General features: G+C 45.1%; 1 protein-coding gene across 1 annotated transcript; it reads right to left on the minus strand.

Annotated features, from left to right (window-relative positions):
• Positions 1-426: 426 nt before the first annotated feature.
• Positions 427-17,547, minus strand: SERPINA6 (serpin family A member 6). Its single transcript, XM_017547017.2, has 5 exons — positions 17,482-17,547; positions 9,771-10,405; positions 5,737-6,007; positions 2,258-2,405; positions 427-794 (listed from the first exon to the last, which is right to left on the minus strand). Exons 2-5 carry the CDS (start codon positions 10,384-10,386, stop codon positions 609-611), a joined length of 1,221 nt encoding a protein of 406 aa, XP_017402506.1. The 5' UTR covers positions 10,387-10,405; positions 17,482-17,547; the 3' UTR covers positions 427-608.
• Positions 17,548-18,004: the final 457 nt, after the last annotated feature.

Here is an 18,004-nt window from a genome sequence, read left to right on the forward strand (position 1 = left end):
TTATGGCCTGAATGTTTGTGTCTTCCCAAATTGATACATTAAAACCAAACCCCGAAGGTGATGGTATTAGAGTTGGGGCTTCTGGGATGTGATTAGGTCATGTGTAAAGCTCTCATGAGTGGGATTAGGACCTTTATAAAAGAGGCCCCAGAAAGCTTTCTCTGCTCTTTCTGCCATGCAAGGACACAGCCAGAAGATGCGACCTCTGAACCAGGAAACGACCTTCCCCAAAACCTGACCAGGCTGGCTTCTGATCTCAGCCTTCCAGCCTCCAGAACTGTGAGAAATACATTTCTGTTGTTCACAAGCCACCCAGTCTGTGGCAGCCCACACGGATGAAGATGCCAGGCCTGGGGATTTGTAAACACTACTTTATCACGGTAACCTCCAGAATCCCCCTGCCCTTCCCTTCAACCACACTGTTTATCAGAGTTGCAATAATATTTATTACAAGATGCCTAAAGGTATCTTGTATCCAACAAGTCTGGTTGGAAGGAGGAGAACTTCAAGGAGATTGGAGGAAACTTACTTTCTGCTCTCCAAAACATTTCCGTAGGGTCCCTGGTGCCCAAAGTCAGATAGTGCTGTGGCTCTGGGTGGGCGGTCTCTTACACTGGGTTCACAACTCTGCCCAGGAAAAGGCTGCTCCAGGTGAAGTGGTCGAAGATCATGATGAGGAAGGGCTGGTTGAAACGCATGATGATAGGCTTGGACATCGGGTTTAGGGTGACCCCAGTGGAGCCAGTTGTGTTCACACCCTCCTCACTGAGTTGCAGCACAGCCTTATGGAACACCTGGTAGGTAAAGAATGAAGATGGGTGGTGAGCACTTGCTATGTGTTCTCACTCTCCTGTCTCATTGCTGGGACTCCTAATGTTCTTGGCTTTAGGAAGGCGAAGCTAGGCTCAGAGAAGGTCACTTGCTGGGTCCTTCTCCAAGTGGCAGCCCCAGAATGACACAGCCCAAGTCTGTCCACCTCCAGAACCTGGGCTGTACCTACACTTCTGTAAAAAGGTAGGTTGGGCCTGTCACATGGAGATTAGAGGTCTCAGGGGTTGAACTGGGCTTCACTGTCCATGTTGGGTGCTTCTTACCGTCCTGGGATAGTGGAGGGAGAACTTGCTCTGTTTCCACTCAGCTGGGTTAATACTAGGGTTCCAGTTATGCAAAGTGCCTATGCCTATTCTGTTTGGGAAAGCTGAAGCAGAATCTAAAAATGTAAATCTTTGACTGTTGATATGTCCTTGTTGTGATCAAAATTAGGAGTTCTGAAATCGGTAAAATGTCTGCCTAGCTTGTATCAAAAGACTTCGGTGGCTCATAACCTGGCTAATTAAGTAACAGGTGATACTGGTGAGCTCCCTACACCCTAAGGGGTGGAACTCCCAGCAACTCTCTCCAGCAAGCACACTGAGGCTCTAGTGGTTCTGTGAGTGGGCACCCATGGCTAGGAAGAAGCTGAGCTGGGGTTGGAACCCCGACAGTGTGTTTTGAACATACGACATAATGCAGTTTTGAGTCAAAAGGCCTGAGATCAAACATCAAACTGTAATTTACTAGCTCTGTGACTGTGGGCAAGCCCTATACCCTCCCTGAAAAGGAGATTCCTCCTCTGAGAAATTGGAATAATACCCGCCTTTTAAGGAGGCAGCTCTGTTGACTCAATCCACTCATGCAGCATGCATTTTACTGAGCATATATTGCATGCCAGGTACCACGGTGGCTGCAAAGTCCTTGTGTCTTGAGGTCAGGAGCCACATATCTGAGTAATGGGGGCACACCCAGAGGCTACACAGTTTGGGGCACATAGTAGGTGTTCAGTAAAAATTTTCCAAATGCATGAGTAACAACACATAGAGCCGAAGGATTTATGTAATTGAATGGATGTAATTGGGTAGAAGGCTCAATGTGATCCCAGTTAGACATTTACCACTTGTTTCTTTTTTCAGGGGCCAGTCACAGTTCTGCCATGACCACTCGGTTCCACAGTGCCCCCTCTGTGTGGTCTGGCGGGATGGGTAGGTGCCTGGGCTATGGCCCTCCTTTGTCGCTAGCTTCCTATGTGATCTCAGGGGTGTTGTGTTTTCTTGCTGAACCTCCATTTACCTCAAGGTGAGACGAGGGGCTTGGACTTGATCTGGGGTCCTCAGCCAGGGACCTAGTGGCTCACTCATGAATGAGCTCAGTGCCACTTCCTAGTATTATATTTATATTGTAAATTTTGGAGGGAAAAAAGGTGGGATCCCAAGACATTTACCTTTGATAACTTCAGCTGGGCATCCTGGGTGATGCGTGAGAAATTTGTGTGGTTGGTGAACAAGTCTGCAATGCCCATTTCCTCCAGCATACTTCCAAAGTCATAGGCTTCAGAGATGGTGACCTTCGGAATGTACAGGTCCACCTGGCTGCTCGGGGTAAGCAGACAAAGTTAGACATTCCACGGCTGGGCCTGGCAGAGGGGAGAGCAGCTCCTCTTCTCTTGGCCAGAATCTTATTTCCTCATGTGCTCCCTCCAGCTCCTGCCTCCCAGCCTGACTTGCTCTTTGGGGTAGGAGAAGTGACAGAACAGGAGGCAGGATTTGTGTCTGCCTCCATGACACAGGCAGCTTCCCCACTGGGCCTCTGAATTGTACGTTCTTTTCTTCTCTGCAATTCCTTTGAGCTGATTCCACCTGGGATGCAACTGGACCATGGAGCGTTTAAGACATTGGTCCACAAAGAAGCCTTTTTGGTCCCAGGAGAACCCCTGCTAGAAGCACAGGACTGGAGGGAGCACGCAGCTGGAAGCAGTGGTCCCTGGCTCCAGCCGTGCCACTAACGCTGTGTGGTCTTAGCCAAGTCCAGCCCCTCTCTTTTCTAATGTCCTCACCCACACACAAAGGTGGTTGAACACAGGCTCTCCCAGGGCCTGTGGGTGCTAAAGCTCTGTGATTCTGCAAGAATCTGATGATTCAGCTGGCAGTTTCTACTGGGTGAAGCAGGTGGGGCTTCTAGAAAGGTAAGTGGGGTCACACTAGGGGCAGCACAAGCATGTGCACTTTTTAACATGTCAAGGCATTAGCGTTATTTTTAAATTCTTCCTGTGCCTTCTCCCCAGTGGGAGAGCAGATGCCTGAAACACTGAAACTGACGGGTGTCAGGGAACTCGCACAGGCTCTCTGGGCAGGTGAGAGGGAAGGCACGAGACCCTGTCCTCACTGAGCAAAAGCAGCCCTGGGTGAGGCCTGGAGAGCAGCAACCATCCTGTATGAAGTGGAAGCCATCCTTTTCTAAAGGAAGAAGAACCAGAGGTGAGTGGTGTGTACCTTCTCCAGGTGCAGAAATAGTAACAGAAAGGAGGGAATGGAGACCAACTTATCCCAAACAACTGGTCTGTGTTCTTTACTTTTTTGTCTCCTCTCTCTCTCTCTCTCTTTCTTTCTCTCTCTCTCTCTGTCTCTCTCTCTCTCTCTCTCTCTCTCTCTCTCACACACACACACACACACACACACACACACACACACACACACCCTATGAAGTCGGAATCAACATCTTCAATTTCCAGGTTGAGAAACCAACACTAAGAGAGGCTGAGGAATCCCCTCAAAGTCACAGAACTGGAAGGCAACGGAACTGAAAGGCCAGGACTGGTTTTGCTACCTGCCGCCTGCTGTGTTGTTGACAGCTATCAGAGAGCGAGGCAACAGGGCTTTAAACTATGTATTATTGATTAATGTTGCTCACACTGAAGTATTTTCATGAAGAGATTATTTTTGGTGTAAAGAAAGATAGATAGTCCTTCCCATAATTTTCAGTGGCGTTTGATCTGGAATGCAGTGTTTGCATCATGGTGCGTTATCACCCCTTGTGGAATTACACCTAAATTACAGGTTTTCTTTGGTGGGTAGAAAGGAGGAAGAGATGGCAAATGGATCCTTAGCATCACCCAGACACAGGTTTACACCCACGCATACTACAAATACACACACACTCAAGAGTATGTATGGATGGTTTAAGCACTGTGTCCTCCAAATAGCTATAGGGATTACTCAGAAGCACAGAGCTGACCACATGACTTCCCTAAAACTTTGTCAAATTTTGTGGTCTAAGAATTCTGCAGTAGAAAATTTGTCTCCAAGCCAAATTTGTCCCCTTCATTACTGCTGACCCTTATATTATTGACACTCTGGGCATTGTCCCCTGCCTTGGTTGGTGCCATGCCCCGCTTCATGCCAGGTCTCAATGCCACTTCCTACTGGCTGAACTTCCACTCAGCCTCAAGGCAGTTTCAAGGGAAGACAACCTGCTCTGCAGCCCTTCCCCCTTCCCCGGGCAGGGCCAGGCATTCCCACCTCCCAGCCAGCGGCATGTTACACTTCTCTCTCTGTCTCTCTCAGAACTCACATCATTGTACCACTGTTAATTCCACCAGAATCTGTTTTCTGCTCTAGAGTGCATGTCTTTAAGGGCTCTCTTTTGTCCTATTCACCATTGTGTTCTGTGTGCTTAGCCAGTGCATGGTACATAGCAGGCACTTCCATTTATGTGCACTGAATGAATGAATGAGAGAATGAAATGCTGCCTGATCCACTGCTTTCCTGAGCTACTCCAGATCTCCATGCCCGCTCCCTCCTCAGCATCCCCTCTCCACCAGGTTCCATGCTGGTTGACATTTTCTGACTCTCCTGCACAGACAGAACTTGAATCTCTGTGAGAGTGAGGACCATGTTCTAAAGAACACCTCTTTCCTCCTCCAAGGTGAGGAGCAGGGCTGGGCACACGCATGATAATAATTTCAATTGCTCTCCGGCTCAGGGGTGCTTTGGGGGAAAAGCTTTGTGCTTATAGGGGATTCATCCATCCATCCATCCATCCACTCACTCATTCATTTACTTATTCATTCATCCATTCATTTACTCATTCTCCATTCACTCATTCACCCATCCATTCACTCACTCACCATTCTGTGTACTCACTCACTCACTTATTCATCCATTCGTTCTCTAGCTCATTCATCCATCCATTCATTCACTCACCCATTCATCCATCCATTCATTCACTCATTCATTCATTGCTGACTTACATCCTCAGCTGCCCTTGCCTGAGTGTCAACCCTGCACTACCTCTTGCTTGGGCCCGAGGTCAGAGATAGAGAGGATTCATTGGCAGCTTCTCCTCCTGACTACTGGCTCTTCAGGATATGCAGCCCTTGCTTTCTTTCTACTTACTTGCTTATTGCCTACTTTTAGCCTTGCTTTTTTAGTTGTTTACTGATTGACTGAATGACTGAAGAGTTAGATGCCCTGAGTAACCTAAGAACCATTGGTAGGTTTTGCATTGGCTCCATGATGAATACAGAGGTCATTTTCACTATATTTCTATGGAGTCTCCCAGGAATCTTCAGCAGGGCATGGTTTCAGGTAAGCAAGATAACAAAATGGATAAGTGGGTAGCTGGGTGGTTAGTGAACTTACTTTAAGAAAATGCTGCAAAATATGACAACACAGATGTTGTGTATGAACCTCACAGGGAAAGGGGACCTCATTTTGTGAAGTATTTCAATGTTGATGGACAAATCAATAAATAAGTGTGAACTCTAGATCAGAGAACCTCATGGCCTTTGGGGGTCCAGCAGACAGGAAAACAATGAGCCCTGGAGGGTGAGTCCAGGGAAGAAAAGATGCACCCCTTTTCACCTGCCCCACTTTCTGGGGACACATGCATTGCAGAAATCAACATGATGGCTGGAGGGCTTACCTGCTGGTCAGGTCTGCAGACCACCTGTCAATTGTGTCCCAGCTCAGCGCAGTGATGACTGTGTTCATCTTCCCCTTTTCCGGAAGGATGAAGAAGACAGTCCCATTGCCCGCGTAGTTCAGCTGCACCAGCTGGCAGGGGAGCTCCGAATCATGAAGGTAACTGATGGTGCCCGACTGGAACATCATGGGCACCTTCAGCACAGTTGTCTCGTCCACATAGAAGTTCTCCTCCCTGGTGCTTGCCAGGTCAAAGGGCTGTTTCCATGTGCCTAGGAAGAGGAGGATACAGGTCTGTGGGGCAGAGAGGAAAACACAGTTTTAGGTGACCTCACGGGCCTGCTATCCAAGTGACACAGTGGCCTTCTGCGTGCCTGGAATGTCCCCACTTGAGTCTCAAGGGTTTTTCGGTAAGATAAGAAATGTAAAGCCTGTTCTATCCTCCACTTATTGGAGTGGGTTGAGGGTGAGCTCTGTTTCTGAGATTGGCTTCTAAACAAGGAAGTGGGGAGAGACCAAGAGGGTGCTCGTCCTTGGATTTGATGGTAAGATTCACTTAACCTAGACTGTACCTTGTCTCCCCCTGCCTAGAGCGAGTTCCGGCTCTGAGGGCTCTGGAAGTGGGGCTGGGTCTCAGGCCTCAAACTTACAGTCCCTGGTGGGCAATGAGGGGGCCATCTCCACCCCTGCCAGCCTGGCCGGCCCAGCCGAGGCTCCTGACCCTTTGAGTGGTCCTTCCTTCTAGACCACACTGTCTAAATGCAGAGGCAGGGTAAAAAGACTCCTTTAGGATCACAGACTCCCACTCCCAGCAGGCCCTCAGGTCCCCTCTACCATGTTCCAGGGTGCCACCATCCAGCTTGTTTGTTGCCTTGAGATGGGGAACTCACTACCTTCACAGATGGGGCTTGGCAGTCCTGGTCAGCTCTGACGGGAAGAAAATTGCTTCTCAGACTGAGCTAAAGCCTGCCTGATTGTCTGCCACCTGTGGGACCTCTTCTGTCCTTCTGAACTTATTCCAGACAACCGAGTCCACCTGCAGGAAACTTACCTGGGCTGGGTGTCACAGGGCCTCTTTGAAGGCTCCCTAGTCTTAAACTGATGACTGAGGCCCCTGAGTCTAGCAGGTCCTGGGTGTCTTGGCTGCCATTGACCACAAGTCCTCAAGCCCTTGTGAGGCAACTATTTCCCAGCCGAGGCTCCCTAAAGGTGGCCAGAACATCACTGCAGGTAGCATCTTCTCCATCCTACTGCCTGTGGGATCTGTGGATTTCTTGGCCAAAATTCTTGGTTCTGAGCCAACCACAAACCTCTTGTAATAGCTACTGATGGAGACAACAGGGGGAGGCTGATGACGTAGGGAAATCAGCCATGGCTGTGGAGTCTAGAGACCCCAGAGCTCTGCTGGTCCATTGGGAATGACCTCACTAACCTTGGTGTCTGCAGTTACTGACCAATGGTAGAAAACTCACCGTCCCCATCTGTCTCAAATGAGATCACTTGAGGGTTCTCAAATCATCCTCCAAAGGAAGTCCAAAATCCTCAGAACTAGAGGTTGTATTTTGTGGATAACTTAAAACTGAAAAAAAAAAAGTGGGTAAACTATTTTTCATTGTTAGGCTTTCTATGATACAGCAAAACAAATTCACAAGTCTGACCACTCAGGCAAGGTCGGCTGAGGATGTGAGTCAGCAATGAATGAATGAGTGAATGAATGGATGAATCCTTAACATTTTCCTGCTTGCTTTTTATGAAGTATTTCTTTTCTAGAAGCAAGCATAATGTATACAGTTTGACACAAAACAAAATACAAAATGGGGGTCAGCCTCTACTTTAAGGGATTTATTCTCAAAACGTCCTAGGAGAATTGGTGGTAGAGAAAGAATTTATGGGGGAAAATTGGAGCAAGCAAGGATGGCTCCTCTGGAAAACCTTTGAACAATATTTTTAATGTTCTTTAAAAAGAACTGCCGAGATAGTCCAATAAATAAATGACACATCAGGGCCATTTTACGTGTCCTACATTTAGTGATAATAGCTACACGACTCTTGATTTCTATTTATTATCCTGGCTTGCTAGAAATACTTCAGAGTATTTTCCAAGTGGTTTTAACCAAAAAACTTGCGGATTTGTTTTGCTGTATTATAGAAAATTTGTGTACAATGAGCCATTTTACCCCCATCAATGTCTGGTTCTGCATTAAAGTGTTCAAAGTTTCTCTGATTTTGCAACTTAAAGCTGCGATCTCCTATCCACTTAGCCCCTCTGTGGTCCTGAGGACACAGAAACCTCGTACAGAATGAAGCCAGGCTAACACCTGTTCCACCAGATGCCCACATGTGCTCAGGCCTCTCTCAGGCCCAGGGGAGCCCTCCCTGCACCTGGGTTTACTGTGCCTTTTCCCCAGGTTGTTTTGCCTGAACCTCTGTGCAACTACCGCGGAACTCCCTCCATGCACCAAGCACTTCGCAAAGGCACTGGATCTCCCAAAGAGACAGAGATGCCCTGCACAGGAGGGCACAGTCTCGTGGGGGAGATGGTCTGTGGAATTTGTGGGAGCACACAGAAGAGGTTTTGGACAAATGTTCCCAGCCTCCTTGGCCCTCCCATAGTCAGGTGTAAAGAAGGCTGCCTTTGTCTGGTCAGCCTCTCAGCCTCCCCATCCTGCGAGGAGGGCAGCCTCTCCCGGGAGTTCCAGCCTTGTGTTGGACAGCAGGAAAGACCCAGAGGCACATGGAGAAGAAGGACTTGCAGAGAGGCTAAGTCAGTCCAGTCAGTAAGAAGGTGTGGGACGGGAGGGGAGGTGGGCGCAGTCTGATGGGAAGCCATGGGAGAGAGCTGGGGAGGAGGGGAAAGGGCATGAGGAGTCCTGGCTGGGGATCACACCTCTGCTGATCCGATGATGTTGAGAGACACATGTTCAATAGTGATACTGGCATAGTTTCCTTATTTTGACTGTTTTACCTGCATTCCTTTAAATATGATTGCTTAACTGAAACTCAACCACTTGGGTGCTAAACAACATGTGATGGCAAGATGATTGCCAAAACGAGGCATGGGAAAACTGTAAAGCATGCATATGAGGACAAAGGTGTTCCTGGGTGAATCTGGGGAGGCTTCACAGAGGAGATGACTTTTGAGCTAAGATTTGAAGTGAGGGAAGGCAGTCAGATAAGTTGCAAGAGGGCTCATGAGGCAGAAGAGGCCTGGGCTTTGTGGCAGGCAGAATAATAGCCTTCCAAAATGTTCACATTCTAATCCCCAGAACTTGTGAATATGTTAGCTTACATGTCCAAGGGGAATTAAAGTTGTAGAGGGAATCACAGTTGGTGATTGGCTGGCCTTGAGATGGGCAGGTTATCCTGGATCATCCAGATGGGCCATTGTCCACTGTAACTCTGAGGGCTCTTGTAAGTCAAAGAGGAAGACAGGAAAGCCAGAATCACAGAGAGAGATGTGATGACGGATTCAGAGGTGGGAATGATGCAATTACTGGCTTTGAAAATAAGAGGGACCCACAAGCCAGGTGGCTTCTAGAAGCTGGAAAAGGCCTGGAAATGCATTTTCCCCTAGAGCTTCCAGATTTTTGTGAACAGGAAGGTTGAAAAACTGAAGCAGGACCTGGTCGGGGCAGTGTGTGCAGGACAGTTTTGGGGGCATCTGGGAGTTCCTGAGGGGGTGGGTGGGGTTCTGTCTGGTTCTAGACCATTTTTCCAGCCCCTGGCCCAGTGCTTGACAGTCAGCATTTGTGGAGCATAAAGCAGCCAGACTGTTTGTGGTTACAGGTATGAGCCTCAAACCAACCTACCAGAATGTGGGCACATTGCTCAACCCTTCTGGGTGTCATTTTGATCTTTTGTAAAATAATATAATTCCGCCTACCCAACAGGTTTGTGGTGAAGATGGAAGTTCCCAGATGTGTATGTGCTTTATAGAATCAAAGACTTTGCCCAAGAGTGTGCCCTGGATTTTAATGGCTGTTATTATTCCTGGCCAGAGCAGATGGGCTTTCAGACTGGGATGGGAGGGAATACCTTTGAAGAAGATATAGTTGATCAGGATGAGGACGGTTGGGCTATCCAGCCCTGAGAACAAGTCATTAATTTTCCCCTGTGCCTTACTCTTGACATAGCCGTTGATCTGTCTGCTGGCTATTGTAGCCCAGTCCTGGAAATTCAAAGTCAAGACCTCTGACTCATAGTAGTGCTTGATGTCTGCTGAGAATGACTCCAGCAACTTCAGGCTGCCATCAAGAAACAAGGCATTACCCAAGGTCATTTCTAAGCTGGTGTCTGACTCTGCAAGAAGTTGGTGGAGGTGCTGGAAACCCTGGTGGATCTCAGCCTCAGACTTCTCAGTGAGGTTGAACCCCAGGCCCCAAAGAAGTTGGGCCCGTGTGTGGCCACAGGTGCCCAGGGACAGCATAGCTAATGCCATGGAGATGCTCACAGGGGAGATGAAAATGTTCTTCTTGGGACTGAAGGCCACTAGGTGCTTATACAGGCTGAAGGCAAAGTCAGCGTTGACTGAAGCCAGACCCCGGTGATGTCTACTTGTGTTCATATAAACAGTGTTAGGATCCATGGCCTGGATGGTCCAGAGGCCACTGGAGGACAGCCAGAGAAGACAGGTATACAGGAGGAGTGGCATTGTCCAGTATAGCCAGGCCCTGCCAAATCAGAAAAGGTTGTTAGATCATGTGGCAGCCTCTGAGTCAATGGGGCATAGTGCAACAGGAGGCGGGCAAAAGCCCCCATTCAGGCCCCAGTTCCTTTCTCCACACTGGCTGTGTGATCTGGAGCACATCACAGAGGGCACTGGACTTCAGTTTCCTCATTTGAAGATATGAATGATATGTGTTATGATTTTTCCAGTGCCTGCCAGGTACCCAACACTGATCTAGGTGGTCTGGCTGTATTCGGTCATCTAACCATCACCTAAACACTCCTAAAGTAAGTATTATTAACCTGATTTTAGGCAGGCAGAAATAGGTGCTCAGAAAGGTTAAAACCCACCCAACATATATGTTTAAAGTGCTGAAAGAAAAACAAAAAAAATTAAAGCATTCCCAGAAAAACAAAAGCTGAGAAAGCTTTTTTCCACAATACCTGTCCTGCAAGAAATGAGAGGCATTTTATTTCAGATTGAAATGAAAGGACACTGGAGAGTAACTTTAAGCTGAATGAAGAAATAAAAGACCTCTAGTAAAGGTAAATGCATGGGTAATTATAAGCTACATTTTGGGGCACATGATGCATAGAGATAATTTGTGACATCAGTAACTGGAAGCAGGCGGGAACAGAGCTATAAGGATGCACAGCTTTTGTATGCTATTGAAGTGAAGCTGGTTATATCAAATATATTAGGGACTAAATGTATTATGAATATACATATTACATTTTGGCTTAGTTTATTTTCTTTATTGTTTTTCAATTCTTGATTTTATTTGTCTCTGCTCTAATCTTTATTATTTCCTTCCTTCTGCTGTTTTTCAGTTGAGTTTGTTCTTTTTCTAGTCCCTAAATTATAAACAAAGACTAAAATTGTTTTTATGCATTAGCCTTCTACAATATGATCCAAGTATGTGCTGTCTACAAGAGACTCATTTTACATCCAAAGATACAAATGGATGGAAAGTGAAAGGATGGAAAAGTTACCCCATGCAAATAGCAACCATGGGGAGGGGTGGTTAGATTAATATTAGACAAAATAGATTTTGAATAAAAAAAGGTGACAAAAGACAAAAGACAAAGAAGGCAATGATATATTAATCAAGTTTTCAGTATAGCAAGAAGATATAACATTTTTGGTCTCTCATTTCCCATATTATTGTCTTTTTTTTGTATTTAGTTTTTGTACTGATTTTTGTACTGAAATGTTTTTTTGTACTGTAACACTTCAATAATTCTGTTCTCATCCCTTTTGGTTATTATGGGGATTACATTAATATCCTGAAGTTAACACCTGAATTTGAATATGTGCCATTTTTCATTTGAGATCTTGTTTATTCATGTGTTTACAGCTATACATTTCTATCATCCCACTGCTTTCACTCATCCCATACATTTTGGTATGTTGTGTTTCCATTTTCATTTGTCTTTATTTTCTAATTCCCTTGGTGGTATCTTTTTTGATCCACTGATTGATAAAGAGTGTGTCTTTTCCACAATTTGTAAAATTTCCAGTTTTCCTTCTGTTACTGATTTTGAACTTCATCTCATTGTGATTGGAGAAGATACTTAGTATGATAATCTGTCTTTTTAAATCTATAGACTCTTGATCTGTGGCCTAACATAGGGTCTATCTTGGAGAACGTCCCATGTGCATGTGAGAAGAATGTGTGCTCTGTTGTTATAGAGTGTTCTGTATGTGTCTGATACATCTAGCTTTTACTGAGTTGTTCAAGTTCTCTATTTTCTTACATATTTTATATCTGGTTGTCCTATCCATCATTGAGAATGAGGTATTGAAGTCTCCAAATTGCTGTAGAATCATTTCAACCTTCAATTGTGTCCATTTTTCCTCAATTTATTTTGTCTCAGATACACCCAGAAATGAAATTTTACCAGCTGCTAAAGTGCGAATGTTTGTGTCTCCACAAATTCATATATGGAAAACTATTCATGGGGGCCCTATCCTCAGGGAAGGAATTAATGCCTACATAAACGAGGGCTATGGCAGTATTTCTGGAAGAAATTGGCATATAAATCAGCAGACTGAGTAAAGACAGTCACCTTTACCAATATGGGTGGGCGTTTTTAATCCATTAAAGGCTGGATGAAACAAAAAGGTAGGGGAAGGGCAAATTCTGTCTTCTGTCCCTGAGTTGGACATCCATGTTTGCCTGCCCCTGAACACTGGGGCTCCTGGTTCTTGGACCTTTAAACTCTGGGACTTAAACCAGCAGCCTTATTAGGCCCCTTTTCCTAGGATGGATCTGAACCATTGGCTCCTGTGGTTGTCAGGCCTTCAAACTCAGACCGAATTACATGGCTGGCTTTCTTGGGTCTCCAGTTTGCTGATGGCAGGTTGTGGGACTTCTCAGCTTCTGTAATTACATAAGCCAATTCCCATAATGTCTCCTCTTATGTATATTTCAACATATAGATTATGGTTCTCTGGAGAACCCTCACTAATATAATAGATTAAATTAATTTCAAGAGCCTATAATAGGATTATACACCATGCCCAATTTGGATTTATTTCTGTAATGCAAATATGTTTCAACATACAAAAATTGATCAGTGTAATACACCATACTAACAAAATAAAGGAAAAGAAAATCACATGATCATCTCAACTGCTACAGAAAAAAGTTGAATTTGACATAATTCAACACACCCTTTCATGATAAAAACACACAACAGATTGAGACAGTTGAGTGTAAAGAGGTGCCTGGAGAACATTCAATCTGCCTGCACACTGGGAGAATGGGGTGGAGATGTGGGAAGCTCGTGCCCTTTGAGGGGGAGGAGCTTGGCCTTTCTCCCCTGATCCATTCAATTGGTGAGACTCAGGTCTGCTCACAGGACCCTCTCTCACTTTGCTGAGTTGTTTTCCTTTTACCCAATAAATTCAATTTTTCTCAGCCTTTAAAGTGTCTGTGAACCTAATCCTTCATGACCATGCGACAAGGACCATGATTTTAGCTGGACTAAGTAGAAAGTCCTACAAATAGGAATAGAAGAAAACTACCTCAACATAATAAAGACTATATATTTTAAAAAACCTATTACACTCAACAGTGAAAGACTGAAAGCATTTCCCTGAAGATCAGGAACAAAACAAGGATGCTTGCTCTTACTACTTTTACCAAATACAGCACTGGAAGTTCTAGCCAGAGCGATTGGGCAAGGAAATAAAAAGGTATCCAAATTTGAAAGGAAGAAATAAAATTATCTGTGTTCACAGATAACATGGTCTTATATGTAAAAAACCATAAAAATTCTACAAAATTCCTGTTAGAACTAATAAACACATTTAGCAAAGTTGCAAGATACAAAATCAAAACACTAAAATCAGTTGCATTTCCCAACACTAATAAAGAAAACAATTTGAAAAGGAAACTAAGAAAACAATTCCATTTACAATAGTATGAAAAAGAATAAAATAGAGATTAAGCAGGGAGGTAAGAGACTTATACACGGAAAAGTACAAAACAGTGCTGAAAGCAATTAAAGAGGACATAAATAAATGGAAAGACATCCTGCATTTATGTATTGGAAGAAATTGCTAAGATAGTAATACTATCCAAAAAGTCTATAGATTCAATGTAACTCCTATCAAAATTCCAATTACATATTTTGCAGAAATAGAAAAAAATCATCCTCAAATTTATATAAGATCTCAAGGGACCCTGAATTGCCAAACAATGCTGAAAAAGAACAAAGTTGCAAGTCTTACACTTTCTGATTTCAAAATTTACTGTAAAACTGTAATAATCAAAACAGTGTGGTACTGGCATAAAGACGGACGTATAGGCCAATGGAATAGAATACAGAACCCAGAAATCAGCCTTGCATATATGGTAAAATGATTTTTGACAAAGGTGCCAGATCATTGGATAAGGAAAAGACAGTCTTTCCAACAAGCAGTGCTGAAAAATTGGGTATTTACATGCAAAAGAATGAAATTGGACCGTTACCTATCACCATATACAAAAATTAACTCAAAATAGATCAATAACCAAAACATGAGTTAAAACTATAAAAATCCTAGAAAAAAACATGGGGGAAAAACTTCATGATATTGGCTTTGGCAATGATTTCTTGAATATCACACCAAAGCCATGAGCAACAAAAGAAAAAATAGACAAATTGTACTTCACCAAAATTGAAAACTTTGTTCATCAAAGGATACTATCAGTAAAGTAAAACTGCAACTCACAGAATGGGAAAACATTTGCAAATCACATATCTGATATCCAGGATATATAAAGAACTCCTAAAACGCAAGAACAACAACAACAAAACATATAAACCCAGTTAGAAATGGGCAAAGGACTTGAGTAGACATTTCTTCAGACACAACATACAAATGGCCAACAAGCACGTGAAAAGATGCTCAGCATCACTAATCATTAGGAGCATCAAAACCATGATGAGGTACCACTTCAGATCCATTAGGATGGCTACTATAAACAGACAAACAAAACGCAAAACAGTAAGTTGGCACACCAGGCCTGGTGGCGCGTGCCTGTAATCCCAGCTACTCTGAAGGTTGAGGTGAGAGGAATGCTTGAGGCCAGGAGTTTGAGACCAGCCTAGGCAACATAGCGAGACTCCATTTCAAAAAAAAATTTAAGCGTTGGCATGAATGCGGGAAAATTGGAATCCTTATGCATTGCTGGTAAGAATATAAAGTTTTACAATATGTAGAAAACAATATGGCAGTTCCTTAAAAATTAAACAGAATCATCATTTGACCCAGAAATTTTGCTTCGACTATATACAACTAAGAACTGCCAAGAAGATAGTCCAGGAACTTGAAAAGATATTTGTAGACCAAAGTCACAGCAGCATTATTCACCATAGCAGAAGATGAAAACAACCCCAATGTCCATCGATGGTTGAATGAACAAAGTATGGTCTAAACATACAATTGAATACTATTCAACTTCAAAAAGAAATGAAATTCTGACATCTACTACAACATGGATGAATCTGGAAGACATTATGTTACTTGAAATAAGCCAGACACAAAAGGACAAATATAATTCTATACCTAGAGTAGAAATATATATAATTCTGTATGTAGGGACAGAAGTAAAATTGTGGTTACCAGGGGCTGGGGCAAGGGGAGACTGCGGAATTCCTGCTGAGTGGGTACAGTTTCAGTTTGGAATGATGAACAAGTTCTGGACATAGATGGTGGTGATGGTGGCACAACAATATGAAAGTACTTTTAATGCTACTGAACTGTACACCTGTAGTTAAAATGTTAGATATTATATTTTCTCACAATAAAATTTAAGAAAAAAATTAAATATAAATGATTTAAAAAGAGGCTGATTCTCACTAACATAGCCCGGGGGTCTTTGTGACCGAGACCCTGGTGGCAGTTCTGCCTCCAGCCTCAAATCTGGCCCCTTGAGTTCTCAGCCACAGCAACACTGGGGGTCCGGGGTTCCTTCCAGCACACACCAGCCTTTTATCCGACTGTGGGGCAGGGTAGGGTAGGGCAGGTCAGGGCAGATCACGTCACTGCAGGATAGGTTACTTACTGCAAGACAGTTATGCAGTTTCCCAGGGCAAGTCATTTCGCTTTCCCCACGTTTGCTGAGCCCAGCTCTGGGCTGGGAGCAGGGAAGGAAGATGCACCTGCCTCAGCCCTGCCCATGTGGCTCCAGTCTGTAGGTTCCTCGCCTCCCTGCCTCACCTGGCTCACTCCATCTTGTGCTTTGAGACTCAGGTCCCCGGTCACCACCTCCAGGAAGCCTTGCATCTGTGCTTCTCTATGGCCTTGCCCCATGACAGGCAGTGAAAACTTTGCTGAGCTCTGGTCACTGCCATGCCTGTCTGAGATCACCCTCTTGGGCACAGGCAGCATGACGCCAATGGTAGGATGGGCCCCCATTCCTTTCCTGCTGTCTCTGTGGAAATTGTATGCCTCACCTTCTCCTGTGTTAATTCTTTAAGATGAGGGTGAAACTCCACCCATCCCACAATGTTGTCGTGAATACCAGACCTGGCTGTTATCAGTGCTTGGTTTATGTGACCTCACTTAATGGGTCATCCTGGGGCCCATTTTATAGATGAGAAAACTGAGATCCAGGGAGATAGAGTAACTCCCCCTGAGTGGGAATTCTAAGCCTGGATGTCTGACTTCAGAGCTTGTGCCGTGCCATTCTGCCTGTCTCTACAGAAAGCAAAATGATGAGTAAAACACCTCTTAAGAGTACCCGGCCATATATAAAAATGCGGAGTATCAATCTTATTCAGGCATTTCATGTCAAGCACGCCCTCTTTGTTCCTCATCTCTGAAGATGCTCACTTAGTAAATACTCACTGTGTTCTGTTTTCACAAATGCCCTATGAGCCAGGCACAGTTCTTGACCTTCTGTATTGAAACCTTATGTGGTACGGTGCAGACAGTTCTGTTCTCTGTGCATCATCTCTGACCCAGGTCACTGAGGGAGGAGCTGTGGTGGAGAAAGGTCTGCGTGACTCTGAAGAATGCCTCTGCCCTGAGCCAGCTGAGCACTCCCCAGCCCCCAGCCCCGGCCGGCATCCTTCATCAGTGGGCGTGCTGGCTAGACCAGATACACTGTAGCTCTCAGGCTCGAACCCTGTGGCTCTTGTGGCCATCTGGCTGGGCTTAGGAGCATCAGTCATGGCAGTGGATGAGAATGGCTCTTAGCTACAGCCCTCTGTGGCAGTCCCCTGCATGGCAGGAGCCCAGGGGACAGCAGAACCCCAGTGGATGACTCACAGACTCTGGGATCTGGAAAATCCTCCACAACGTTGCCTCATAACACTGCTGGCTGCCCTAATGTTCAATGTACCGTTTAAAAAACCAAAACATCTCAACAAACCAAACAAGAAGTGAGCTGCAGTCATGGCTTTGCTCTGTGCTTCTCTGTGGCCTTGCCCCATGACAGGCAGTGAAATCTTTGTTTTGCTCTGGTCACTGCCATACCTGTCTGGGATCCCTTCGTGGGCACAGGCCTTGTGCAGCATGATGCCAGTCGTAGGATGGCAGAGACAGGGCCGCGGGAGGGACAGAGGGTTCTTGGGTGTTACTCACAGTCTGCAGTGGACTCAGGCTGTTTCTGCTGGCTTGGTCCTCCTGTCCTGGACCCAGCATGTGTACAGTAAGCCTGTGGGGGATGCTGCCTGTTAAATTCTGTTTTCCAGCTTCCTGGATGGTTAATGGTTAACCATCACCATTAGCCTTCCTCCTGTCCTGGACCCAGCATGTGTACAGTAAGCCTGTGGGGGATGCTGCCTGTTAAATTCTGTTTTCCAGCTTCCTGGATGGTTAATGGTTAGAGGGGCAGGTGGCCTTCACCATTCGGTAGTCCTTTCCCCACAGCCATGAACCAATGGGAGGCTTTGTCAGGACAGCTGAGTAAACACCATGATGCTGCAAATTAACTTTGCTCTGTGTTCAATTCTATGAAGTTGATTTTAAACATCAAAATGTGGCTGGAGTTGCAGCGCTGCAGGTGCCCTGTGTCAGTGGGCAGAGATGTCTTAGGTACCCTTAATTGACACCAAGATGCATATACTTGTGGAAAAAAAAAAAAAAAACACACACACACACAGGT

Source organism: Cebus imitator, unplaced genomic scaffold (genome assembly GCF_001604975.1).
Source record: "Cebus imitator isolate Cc_AM_T3 unplaced genomic scaffold, Cebus_imitator-1.0 Scaffold193, whole genome shotgun sequence".
In the NCBI taxonomy this organism is placed as follows: Eukaryota; Metazoa; Chordata; class Mammalia; order Primates; family Cebidae; genus Cebus; species Cebus imitator.

Bases quoted from the DNA above. Each gene is read 5' to 3' on its own strand.
- SERPINA6 (XM_017547017.2), bottom strand. From the start codon at position 10,386: ATGCCACTCCTCCTGTATACCTGTCTTCTCTGGCTGTCCTCCAGTGGC. The intron at 2,406-5,736 runs GTAAGCCCTCCA...TACCCCGAGCAG, and splicing joins TCTGCAGACCTGACCAGCAG to CCAGGTGGACCTGTACATTC. The intron at 795-2,257 runs GTAAATGTCTTG...TTTACCTACCAG, and splicing joins CCCAGCTGAAGTTATCAAAG to GTGTTCCATAAGGCTGTGCT.